The 12,165-nt window shown below is 37.2% G+C and overlaps 3 protein-coding genes across 3 annotated transcripts; 1 reads left to right on the top strand and 2 right to left on the bottom strand.

Annotated features, from left to right (window-relative positions):
• The first annotated feature begins 988 nt into the window (after positions 1-988).
• Positions 989-2,596, top strand: LOC147861403 (pentatricopeptide repeat-containing protein At2g03380, mitochondrial-like). The gene has a single exon (XM_087322371.1). It carries the CDS (start codon positions 989-991, stop codon positions 2,594-2,596), a length of 1,608 nt encoding a protein of 535 aa, XP_087178497.1.
• A 474-nt stretch (positions 2,597-3,070) lies between these two features.
• Positions 3,071-5,033, bottom strand: LOC147861402 (uncharacterized). The gene is made up of 2 exons (XM_087322330.1): positions 4,429-5,033; positions 3,071-4,232 (listed from the first exon to the last, which is right to left on the bottom strand). The coding sequence occupies exons 1-2, from the start codon at positions 4,922-4,924 to the stop codon at positions 3,577-3,579; spliced, it is 1,152 nt and encodes a 383-aa protein (XP_087178456.1). The 5' UTR covers positions 4,925-5,033; the 3' UTR covers positions 3,071-3,576.
• Positions 5,034-6,560: 1,527 nt separating this feature from the next.
• On the bottom strand, positions 6,561-10,862 carry PTAC5 (plastid transcriptionally active 5). The gene is made up of 8 exons (XM_087322688.1): positions 10,762-10,862; positions 10,238-10,299; positions 8,827-9,519; positions 8,644-8,739; positions 8,412-8,516; positions 7,964-8,279; positions 7,199-7,236; positions 6,561-7,035 (listed from the first exon to the last, which is right to left on the bottom strand). Exons 1-8 carry the CDS (start codon positions 10,817-10,819, stop codon positions 6,934-6,936), a joined length of 1,470 nt encoding a protein of 489 aa, XP_087178814.1. The 5' UTR covers positions 10,820-10,862; the 3' UTR covers positions 6,561-6,933.
• Positions 10,863-12,165: the final 1,303 nt, after the last annotated feature.

Raw genomic sequence — 12,165 nt, 5'->3', positions numbered from 1 at the left:
AAACAAGAAAACCTTAATAATATGCGCATATAATGTCTAATAGGTTATTATAAATGAGTTAAAAGTTTGTGGCATGATACAAAACAGGAAGACAAGACATGTCATTTCCTTAGACATTTTAATGGGGCGCCTTGATTCTTAATTATTGGAACATGGATCAAAATGTGACGGTTAATTAATTAAACGTGCTGTGTCTAACTATTTACAATGCAGATCTGACCATTTCATCCGCGTTGGGCTTCTCTGGGAAGACAAATATTGCTGGCTTTTCTGATTATTTTGAAGCGATTGTGTGAAATGAGCCTTGAGTCGACGTCGAAGATCTAATATAATTATGAAAAACTCGAAAAAAGGACAGGATGTGAAGTCGGTGCGTGTAATGTTGAGGTGAAAAAAGGGTGTGAAGAGTAGGTCTAATCTAATCCAATAGTTTTGGAAAGAGTAAGTGCTCTACGGATATGCAGGCTCAGTGATTAAGGCAGAGATCACTGATTTCAATGAATAGGATGTTTTCGAAAACTTTATATCGTGAAAGCTTCATGCAAATTAAGGTGGAGATCATGATAAGGGATGGGTCCATCCATGGTCGATAGCTCTGCAATATTATTGTTCGAGGTGCAACGATTCATTCATCGAATGCCTCGTCACACCTCAAGATCCATGGACTTTTGCCGGTAACCCACCATTATCTTGGGACCTACATTGGTGGTGACACCTTACTTAACTGCGTAATTGAGGTTCAGATACAGAGATAGGATAGGTTTTGTGTACGATGGCGAAGAAACAGACGAGTAAATAAACATCAGACAGTGGGTATTTCTTGATGTCATCAACAAGGTTTTATGTTTTTGTTGCTGGACTTTAGGGTAATGATTACCATATCTTCATGAAACTAGAGGGTTTTAGGGTTTATTCTAATATTCAACATTTTCTTGATGAACGAAGTCATATTGGAGTTCAAATAGACGTGGTAATGGCTTGAGTATGGATGAAGGCTCATGTTGGAGCCTCTCTGAAGGTTTTTGGTCATCACAAGGATTTGAGCAGAGCACATGCTGATATCCTTAAAGGTGATTGTGTTGCAAAAGATCCCTATCTTGGCAATACTTTGGTTAGTTTCTATACTAAATGTGGAGCTTTGAAAAAGGCCAATGATGTATTCGACTGGCTATCTTTCCGAGATGTTGTCTCATGGAATACATTAATCACAGGATATGCCAATAATAACAGCAATAATAATAACAATGAAGCTTTCACTTGTTTTCAAAGGATGCTTTGTGAAGGATTAGCCCCCAATGCAATCACATTTTGTTGCCTTTTCAAAGCATGTGGAAAACTACAAGACCATGACAAGGGAAAATTAATACATGCTGAGATAATCAGAGTAGAGGTTATAGAAAATGACATATTTGTGGGGGCTGCATTGGTTGATATGTATGTAAAATGTGGAGACATTATAAATGCACGCAATGCATCTGATCATCTTCGAGTTCACACAGTGGTTTCATGGACAGCTCTCATTACTGGATATGCCCAATGTGGCCATGGTAAAGAAGCATTGCAGTGTTATGAAGAGTTGCAAAGAGGTGGCCTAAAAGCCAATGCACTAACATATGTTTCCATTCTAAAAGCATGTAGTAGCCTTGGAGAGAATGTCAAGGGTGAAGAAATACATAGGGAGATTATCCGAGCTGGCCTAGTTGGAAAAGATATATTTGTGAGTACTGGACTAGTGGATATGTACGCCAAATGTGGTGCAATTGCGAAGGCACTAGAAGCATTTGACCAGTGTTGTGTTAGGAATGAAGTCTTATGGAATGCATTGATTGCAGGATATGCTGACCAGCGTAAGCATGTTGAAGAAGCTATTCATTCTTTCCAAAGGATGCATTGCGAGGGTTTATCACCAAATGTTATTACCTTTGTGTCCATCTTGAAAGCATGTGGTGATACAGGAATGATTCACAAGGGTGAGGAAGTTCATACTAAGATTGTATGTATAGATGGTTTGCTAGAAAAAGATGTTTTGCTTGGCACTGCACTGGTAGATATGTATGCAAAATGTGGTTCACTTATGAAAGCACAAGAAGTGTTTGACATACTTCCAGTTCGAAATGTAGCATCCTGGAGTGCATTAATCATGGCCTATTCACAGCTTGGAAAAGATGAGATTTTTGTGAAATTATTTGAAAGAATGATAGTAGATGGTGTTAAGCCAGACCTCATCACATTCAATATTATGCTTAATGCATGTAGTCACTCGGGATTGCTAAATAAAGGGAAAATGTTCTTTGAGAGTATGAGCATAAGCTATGGCATCCTACCCAGTTTTGAACATCACGCATGCATGGTTAATCTTTTCGGACGTGCAGGTCAGTTTGATGAGGCAATTAAAATTATCAAGAAGATGCTTATTCATGATAATCTTCGTGTTTGGACATCTCTGATGGGTGCTTGTAAAAAATGGGGAGATGTAAACCTTGCAAAAATAGCTTTCAAGCATGCAGTAAGATTGGATGAAAAGCATGCTGCGGCATATGTTTGTATGAGTAACATTTATGCTGCTGAAAATAGGCAAAGCCATATATTGGCATGATTAACATGTAAGGTGTCAAAAATATTTACTATGTGATGTCTGATTGTGACCTTTGCATATGTCTTGAAATATGTGAATAGAACCCAGAAATATGTGCATCCATTATTCATTAGAGAATTATGAGGGTACTCCATACATGAGAGAAGTATTCCCCTTGACAACAATACCAATTACATCAAAAATTCTTTGGGAGACATTGAATCCCATAACGCTCCCAATACTCTGTTGTTGGTGGCTAGTGAAAGAATGACAGTGATCTATGAAGACTATGCTAGGATGGCCAAAGCAACTCACATTATCTAACGCGCAAAGCACATGCACACTGACAACATAGAGATTACTTAAACTTTAGAAAGTAGAACCCAATTAAGTAGTTGTACAAAATAAGTTTCCACCTGTGGGAATGACATGCTTGATCTCTATTTGATGCTTAACCTTTAGCTGAAATGTGATGGAATATTCAATTAAATCATCCACCTCCAAATATTAAGCAAGTTTGAAATGGAAATGGAATTTCAACCAAAGTTTTACATCCAAATATTGAGCAAGAAACACATGCTCAATATTGTGGGGATGGCCTGCTCTCTCTCTGTTTAACGGGTTCTGACTTGACATGTACTGGCATACCCACCTGAAGTGTATATGCAAGTAATTAGCAAGAAACACATGCTCAATCTTGATCAGAGCACCGCTTGTGGTAGTTCGTAATTAGCACAAACAACACACCCGATATCTTAAGATCCTATTGGAAATCTCAGAAGAGTGACATCAACCAAAGCTTCGTTGGATAGCATAAATAAACGGAACTATTCTTAGCTTGAACTGAAGTTTATATTATTTTAACTACATACCCTAGAGAGTAATAGTGTCTATTAGTAACTTCAACTAAAACTCGATTAAAAAAGCTCACAGCAAAACACAAATTCACTTCAGAAAGAAGTTTGGTTTTGTGGTTTTCTACATATGGCCTTGCTTGAGGGTTATTTTGATGGGAATTTGAGAGCACAAGACAAGTTGAACTTTGAAAGTGGCTCACTAATCCCAAGAGTCTTCTTTTCCAAATCAAACTCTACGAGCCTGCCCTGTTGTGCAGTGGTTCCAAAGATGGCACTATCCTGTTCGTAAATCCTTAAACAAGATATGAGTCCTCCGGTAAGAATAAAATAGTTGGAAGCATCAAGCACCACGACATACTTGCTTGAGAAAATGAGCTTGATCTTAGGAGAGGCAAGAAGATCAGCGTTTGTCAAATTGTAGCAGCCACTGGATGGATATGGTATTAAATCAAATTTATACTCTGGAATACCTCTTTGTGAAAGGCTGTTGATAATCTCATTGTAGATGTAGCTGTACACATTGCCAGGGAAGGATATAAATGATTGAGTAGAAACAGTGATGCTTAGCCCGCCATTGCTTGTCAAGGAAAGCTTCTTCGCCGCCGGAGCATTGTTGTTTCCTTTTATCATCTGGACGCCAGTAAGTCGCAGAGAGTAGTGATTGGTAATAGTCATGGGGATTCTTAGCAATGGAAGCTTGAATGGATAAGACGACGATCGAGCACCAAAGAAGATGGAGCCATTGCCCGACTTGACTACATTAACAGTGGGGAAGCAAAAGGCGAATGTAGGAGGGAGACCTTCACAAATCATCCAGACAATAACTAGAATAGTTAAGAGGGAAAAAAACCATAACATCAAGACTCAGGCAATGCAATCTAAGCATCATATATTGATGCGAAAATCCTCCTCCTCTCGAAAAATAAGAATAATGAGAAACTAGAAACAAGGGAATGCAATGATCATAGAGAAGAACTAGCTAGCTATCTTATCTACCTTTGGCAGCTGAGATCTGTCGGGGTAGGGCCGAGGCTTCCGGTCCAAGAGCCGCTACTCCGTAATGAGTGCTTACAAATCCGTATGGTGCATCGCATTTGTATGGAAGTCGGACAACTGTTGGTTTTAGAGAAAAGCGTACCTTGGAATTAGCACGATGATCACCACCACCACCGAGCTTAAGCGCGAGCTCGTAGAATGTGAAACCGGACTTCTTGGCGAGAGTACAATCCGACTCGTAAACGGAGGTGGTGTTGGCGGTCGTATCGAGGCCAAATCCAGCCCCGGAGCTGAAAGTTCCCAGCGAGTCGAACAAGCCTTGGTGGAGTAGATCAATGGTTGTGATTCGGAGTGGGGGGTCCTCGGGATATGGGACGATGAGATCCGCGAGTTGTAGCGCTAGCGGGGCAGGATTCGCAGAAGAAGAAGAAGATGGGGAGAAGTGGATGAGAGTGAGGGCTAGGAGTGGCAACATCCAAAGCTTCCTTGTTTCCATGAATGTGTCTTGATCAACAACAAAACTACTTACTTAACTAGAGAGTGAGTGATAGATTGAGGAGCTCCTTGACTATGACTACGTGGGTTCTTAATGCTTCTATCACTATGTGTGTGTATATATATATATATATATATGTTATTCTCGACAACTTTGTTAGTGTTGTAGTTATCCACAACAACTTTGTTGTTTTGTCTTTTATGAGTTTTGAACCCATGCCATTTATGACGTGTGCGTGTACTTCATATAGCAGCTTTTCAACACATTTGACTACACAAGATAAGATAGTCAGAAGATGACTCATAACCTTCTTCTTCTTTTTTTTATCTTATCCAGAACTTCTCGAAAGGTTGTTTTTGCTTGGATTGGCCACCCTAACTAGGGAGACGCGAAATAGAAGGCGACGAAGGGCAAGAGAAAAGCATAAGGTGAAGTTAAAAGACCTAGGGTTAACTTCACAAGACCTCCAAGAGCTAAAGCTCCTTTAGCTTTGAGAGAGAGATGTTCAAGGTATGTATGTACATGATAGCGAAACAAACCTTGAAGTCTTTCCTAAAACCAAAAGCATAATTGCCAACTCTCCTAAAAATATTGGAGGAGGTTGACGCATTTCATGAAATGAAGGGAAATAAATGTATGTAGACGAGGGTTAGACGACTTCAACTTCACTTCTAAAATTTAATGATTTCTCTTGCTTTAATGAAAGATAAGATGTGACATGTTGGTAAAGCATTCTTTACCAAACCATTTGATTCACCACTAATGATCATGCAATTGTGCAATATGTGCACATCATCTATTGGGATTGTCACTTAAAGAAAAAAATATTTGTCTCGGTCCCATAGGTGTGATTCTATCCAGCATGAACATACCAAATCTTATTCTTTACTACCCAAAGCTACATATTGTGTATGATTGATTTCTATTGGAATTATATGTATTCGAACATGTAAAAGAGAATCAACATCATAAGTTTACATGGAGAAATGTATGAATGACATCCAATTTGCTATCATGTGCTCCACATAATAATAAAACCATGTCCTCGAAAACATTTGAGAATGTGCTTATATAGTTTTTTTTTCGTTCCCAAGATTTTATTCATTCTATCTTTCGTGCAATATAGCCCTCATTACAAAGTTTGAAAAACACACAAGAATGAAATAAAAATTACTTTACCCTATTATTTTTTCAAGAGAATACTAAGGATCAAACTTACAAGAGATGCACCCTATTATTTTTAGCCTACCTTGGGAAATGCAATGGGTGTAGTTGATATTACCCCTTACTTAAAGGGGTGTCTAGACTGTACCTTCCAAATTTCACACAATCAATCCTTAATGTATTTGCATATTCCGCATGCTCGCAATAGGTTATAGACATATCCAAATAAATATATCCACAATGAAAAATATGCATCTCAACATATTCTGAACCCTGTTAGTGCACCACTTTGTGAATTACATATGATTTTATGCTAGTTAGAATGTCCCATTCCATTTGCAAATTCGATGTGTTCATGCATACTTCCTAGCAATACAACTCAATAATCATATCCATCAAAATGCACGCAATCTTGACACCGAAATTCCCATTGGAAAAAAACAAAATCAATAAGAAAACTGCTGAATGCAGCTGGAAAACCCTCATAAGGATTTTTGTTATGTACAAATTTCAAAAGGAGTAGGTTCAACAATTGCTAAAGAAACTTTTGATGAATATTTAAGACACTCTTAACTTTCTTGGCAAAGGTATTTCTTCACAAATTAATGTTGCTTGAACATACATATACATTTCCAGAGTGATGAACAAAGGTACATTAGATAATGCATAAACACAGAACATCCAAGACCAATTCAAACATTTGTATTTGAGAAATCAAACACATTCCTTTCTGGCTATGAAGTAAATATGTGGTACACGTCCATATGTGGCAAGTGGAATGGCAAGTGCTCTCCAAACCAACCATTTCTTCCTCGAAAAAGTGGTCTCTCCATATGAATGAAACCTTATGGAGTTTTTATTCCTTTCCCATCACATACATCACAGTTAAGAACTCCTTCGCCTTCACAATATGGGCATTTGGCACCTTCATCTACCCATTCCAGGAACTATACAAACACATTCATTACACACACATCAGTAGCCTTGTTAAATATAAAAAATACTACCTTTTATGGAAAAGACAACTTCAGATCCTTCTTCATATGGTTGGGTTAGAGTGAGAGAGAGAAACTGATGCAAAACATGTAGCATTTTGCTTGAAGACATTACCTGTTCCTCCACATTCAGCTCCCCTGTGCCTTCGCATTCTAGAAAAAAGAAGAAACCGGAAGGTTGCCATTCTAAGAAAATGATAAATAAATGTTTGGATATAAAACAAACTAACAAATTCAAGTGTGTATTAATCTGAAGCATTAGTTTATGGAGTATAAGTTTTTTTACCCAATCGAAAAGACAAATGAACATCCTAAGATAACAATGTACAACTAGGATTGAGATGGGAGTATATTGGAGTGATTAATTGACACACTTGAACAAAGTATACCGGTGAAAAGTCATGAACAAGGGGGAGTTTATAGAGTAATCTGTTACAAGTGATTAATCAATAAAGAGAATTTCCATGAATATAAAGATACGAAATTAGTCGGTCTTAAGTGGTCAATAAACAATTTCTCGCGGAATATAAATGCTACAACTTTCATAGTGTCACCGGACATAAAATGAGGAAAATAAGCTTTTGACATATTGGGAATCAACTAAACAGAAAAACGCAAACAATAAATATCCTAATAGAATTTTCAAGAGATAATTACTCATAATTAGTAACTTCACGTGATCGAAATACAATGTTTTCTGAACCTCTACATGTTGGACATCCTAAGAGAAAATGATGGGAAAAGTAGATGATCTACAAATTGATTGTGTGGAGGCAGATTTTATGCAAAGTAAAGATGAAAACTAGTAGATTCTGATCTAAGTGGTCAAAATAGAAGGATTTTGTGGGGATGGGGAAAATGAATATGAGAGTAATTTTACCTGTGCATAGCATACTGCCTACACCCTTGCAAGAATAGCAGTTCTCCCCCAGCACCAATTTGCTGATAGTAGCAACAGTACCATTCTTGCCATTTAAACGAGAGGGCTCTTCCCATCTATTTTCTCCGAGGAGGTACACACGCCTATCGGATTCATGAAATGTGTTTACCTTTGCCGGACTTGGGGATGGCATTTTCGGTGCAGAAACTGAGAGATTCTGTGCTGGAATAGGTGGAACAACAGAATCTTGGTTCTTTGGGGCTGTAAAAGATACTTTAATAGACTGTGTCTCTACAGTGGATTTGACTGTATCATCCTGCAATTTGAATTTGATGTGTGGTTAAAGTTGAAGAATATATGATTCACATTCGATCAAATCAATTTATTTTTTTGCATGGTCCTACAACACTTGCTCAAAAAATATATTGTTCAGAGATCTGAATTGTACTTTAGAAGGTGATGCAGCTTTCTTTGAAGCATCACCATCTTCTCCAAGAAGTTTGCCCAAAAGGTCTGATGTCATAATTCCATCTTCTGATATCCCCAGAGTTGCCTGTTCATATTATTAGAAAAAATAACTTCGTCCCTCTTACCAATGCCAAGTTGTTAAGAAGAAAATGAGTTTAAACAACTCCTCACTTTATTGGAATCGATCATCTCATGTCAGCTTACAAGCTTACTTGCCACGTTTGGACGGCTCTCTCAGTACCAGTTGAGTATACTGAGTACTCCATATCCTCTTCTCCAGAATAAAATCCAAGCTTTTCAAGAGCTTCCTGTGGAGGTTTAAACAAATATTCGTTCATGTCTTAAATTAAAATTAGTCTAATAGTAGTTCAAAACAAGTAAATACAATAACTTACTTGCATAGCCTTGACATCATCTCCTTCTGAACCTCTTTTCAAGATTCTCTTGGATCTTGTTAAGCTAGCAGGACTTGGATTTTGAATCTCAGAAATTCTACTGTTCACAGAGACAGAGGTTTCTATCCTTTTTGGGCTCGATGTGGGAGATTCAACCAATGGTGTTTTTGGCTCTTCTAGTTTGATGTCCACTGGTGTTTTAGGGTATTCTAATTTTACATCATCTATAAGAATACTGATATCTGTAGCTGACGATGAAATGGGTGGGATTTGAGCAATGGTTGAGGGAACTCCAGATTCTACAGAACTTACTGTATTCAAAGACTGCAAAAGCTGTGTCAAGCTGACAATAAGATCCGAAATAGATCCATCATTTTCTTCCTCATTTTTTATTTGATTTTGCAGCTGAACTATTTTCGCATTTAAGGCAACAATCTCTTGTTTGAGAATCTCACATTGTTCTACCAATGCCTTGCGTTCAGTATTCCATCGAGATTCCTCTCTGAGCCATCTTTCTTCCTCGCGGAGCCATCTCTTCTCTTCTCTGAGCCATTTATCCTCTTCTCCATCTGGCAATCCCCTTACCACAATACTTGAAGAACATTTCCTTATTTTCAAAGGTTCTTTGAAGTTACGATGCTTCCTTCTTGAACCATTGAAATCCTTAAGTTTCAAGGCAGCTTGACCACTTGTCTGGGAAACAAAAGAAAACATTTATGGTTTTTAACCTTCTTGACATATACATGTCACCTTAAAAGAAGATGGATATGCCAAACACATGGAATTATAAAGCTATACATAATAATGTATGTCTTCCAACAACATCCATAATGGTACAAACTATTATAAGATTTACAGAGCTAAGATAGCTGGATTATGTGTTCGAATAATGTTGCTAAACAATTCCGTCGTAATAATAAACAAGCTAGATGCTTTGCAGTAAGCATGGCCTTTCCTCTCAAAACTCTGTCCACATTTTGCTGGAGTTTTGCATTATAAGAAAGCAATATTAACTCACTCTAAATAGGGACCCCAACTAATTTTTTTTGCCTACAATTCATATCATGTCAATGGTTTAGGTCAAATATGGTATGCTGTTTAATTCCAATAATGGTTTTCTCAGGGTAGTGCTTTCACATAGCCAATCAAGCCATAGAACATAAACATTCATGTGACATCCAATCCCCTCCATGATAAAGTGTGTTCTTTCATTTACAAACTTTGTAAGAACAGATTCTTATTTACATAAAATGAGAAATCCTCACGATAAAAAAGATAAATATCATATTCCACTTCTTAGTTCTTTTCCAGATTCCATGTCTTCCAGAGAAGAGTAGATATAAAACACTGAAAAATGAGAATTTGTGGGATGGGAATCCAGAAGTCATCATTATTGAATCATTAATGGTACCTTAATAGTGGAAATTGTAGCAAAATTGAGGCAGTTTCTATGGTCATATCCTTGAAATCCACCTGAAAAACAATTGTTTGTAGATATACATTACCACCAATTAAATATAGACTTTTTAAATAGTAATATAGCATATATAGAAACACCCTCAAACATGTCATGGAACAGTTAAGAATATGTTTCAATACCCTCACTAACAAGATTTTTCCAATACCCTGTTACTGGATTGAGGAAGATTTGTTTTTTTTTTCATTATACTATGTTAGGGTTAAGAAGCAAACTTTAGTCGCAGTAGGCTATTGAGAATCCAAACAAACTTATTTACACATTAAAGAAGCTTATGTGGATCTTTATGGGCCCAAAAGCAGAACCGACGTAGTTTCATTACTTGTTTCCTTTGGAGAATCAAAAAGCTGATTCTGAAATGATGTAGAACATATTGGAAATTGACTGACTGATTGATTGTGTGACCATGAGACCCCAAGAAAACAGAATCAAAGCAAGGAAAGGAGAGGAAAGCATACCAAGTGAGATGGACGGAATCACTGAAGAAAACCATGAACTCGTTACTTCAGCCATCATCTAATCGAAAACAAAAGAAAAAATATTTGTATGGTTGTAAGTTGTAACCATAGGAGTTCACTTATAAAGAATGAATAAGGAAGGCTTACCAGGAGGCTCACACGGACACCCCATGGTTTAGAACTTGGATTGGGTACCAATGTGTAGTGGGTGGGGGTCTAGTGGATCCACATGCACTCTAGCCAAGGAGACCCCGAAGACATGTGAATGTGTATGCGTTTTTCTTGTCCGGTCATTTGTCTCGGTTCTTTCTTACCGTACGAGGATGTTGATTTCTGTTTACTCTTTCCTTTGCTTGCCATCATGTCTTCGAGACATTGCATCGAGGAATCAAACTGTCCATAAAGACTGGCGGATTTTACATCCCCGGTCAAGCCATGGTTACTATATTGGTCATAGGGTCAAACTATTCAAGAATGATGATTGTATCATAAATCCTTCAAGTAGTGTGTGTGATACTTATGAAGGTTAGATTCATCGTGCAACGATAGACATACACAAAAGTGCTCATTGAGAATAAGGTTCGATCATATTACATTGATAGGAAGATGTTTAAAATCTAGGTATCCTATATTATATAAGGCTTCAATTATTCCTTATGGCCCATTTGCATTAGGTTGAAGAAGACCCTACATTTTCTATATGTGATCTTTGCACATTGCTCTTGGAAATTAGGGCAATCCATACGTAATCAACTAATGCAAACAAATTTATATGTTCTCAATATGATGACATACACAATCTATTGGTTTGGTCTAGTATAATAGTGAGGTTTGCACTTGAAACGACCTATTCTCATTGGGCAATAAAGTCATTGTTTTACTTATTTGTTTTCATTCTTTTTTTGCATTCGAGTAATAGAAATAAATAAATCCATGAACCCACCAAATTTAGACAATAGTACCCACTCCAATAAACTGAAACTAAGGTTTAATCAATTTATATCGAATAAAAAATGTGTTTGCCTAATCATAAAACTCAAATCCATATTTCAAATAAGAGAATGCAACAAGATTGTGACCTTCTAATTCTTGAAAGTAGAGATATTGATGAAGGAATACAATAATCCTTAAGAGTTGTAAGATCATTTTTGAATTGTATGCGTAATTTTTTCAAAAGACTCCTTTCACGTACAATGCAAAACTTTCCCCTTTTCTACACTAACCAAATTTGTGACTACACTAATTAGAATAAGAGTTTGCTCCTATTTTGAAATGATTGTTTATTTATAGGAGGAAAGAATTGTACTTTGAAGAATGTTTGTTGTGGTCATTAGAGGAAACAACCCTTTGAAGGCCATTGGCAATAAGCTGAACCAAACCCTATATACTCTCCCTAGATCTCGT

This window comes from Azolla caroliniana, unplaced genomic scaffold, assembly GCF_043228905.1.
Source record: "Azolla caroliniana isolate FFs.n. ecotype wild unplaced genomic scaffold, voAzoCaro1.0.p SCAF_7, whole genome shotgun sequence".
NCBI lineage: Eukaryota > Viridiplantae > Streptophyta > Polypodiopsida > Salviniales > Salviniaceae > Azolla > Azolla caroliniana.
The sequence above is the reverse complement of the archived record's forward strand: the minus strand, read 5'-3'. Positions and strand labels throughout refer to the sequence as shown.

Bases quoted from the DNA above. Each gene is read 5' to 3' on its own strand.
- LOC147861402 (XM_087322330.1), bottom strand. From the start codon at position 4,924: ATGGAAACAAGGAAGCTTTGGATGTTGCCACTCCTAGCCCTCACTCTC. The intron at 4,233-4,428 runs GTAGATAAGATA...TGATTTGTGAAG, and splicing joins ACAGATCTCAGCTGCCAAAG to GTCTCCCTCCTACATTCGCC.
- LOC147861403 (XM_087322371.1), top strand. From the start codon at position 989: ATGAAGGCTCATGTTGGAGCCTCTCTGAAGGTTTTTGGTCATCACAAG.
- PTAC5 (XM_087322688.1), bottom strand. From the start codon at position 10,819: ATGATGGCTGAAGTAACGAGTTCATGGTTTTCTTCAGTGATTCCGTCC. The intron at 9,520-10,237 runs GTACCATTAATG...TTTGTTTCCCAG, and splicing joins CTACAATTTCCACTATTAAG to ACAAGTGGTCAAGCTGCCTT. The intron at 8,280-8,411 runs GTACAATTCAGA...TTCAAATTGCAG, and splicing joins AAGCTGCATCACCTTCTAAA to GATGATACAGTCAAATCCAC.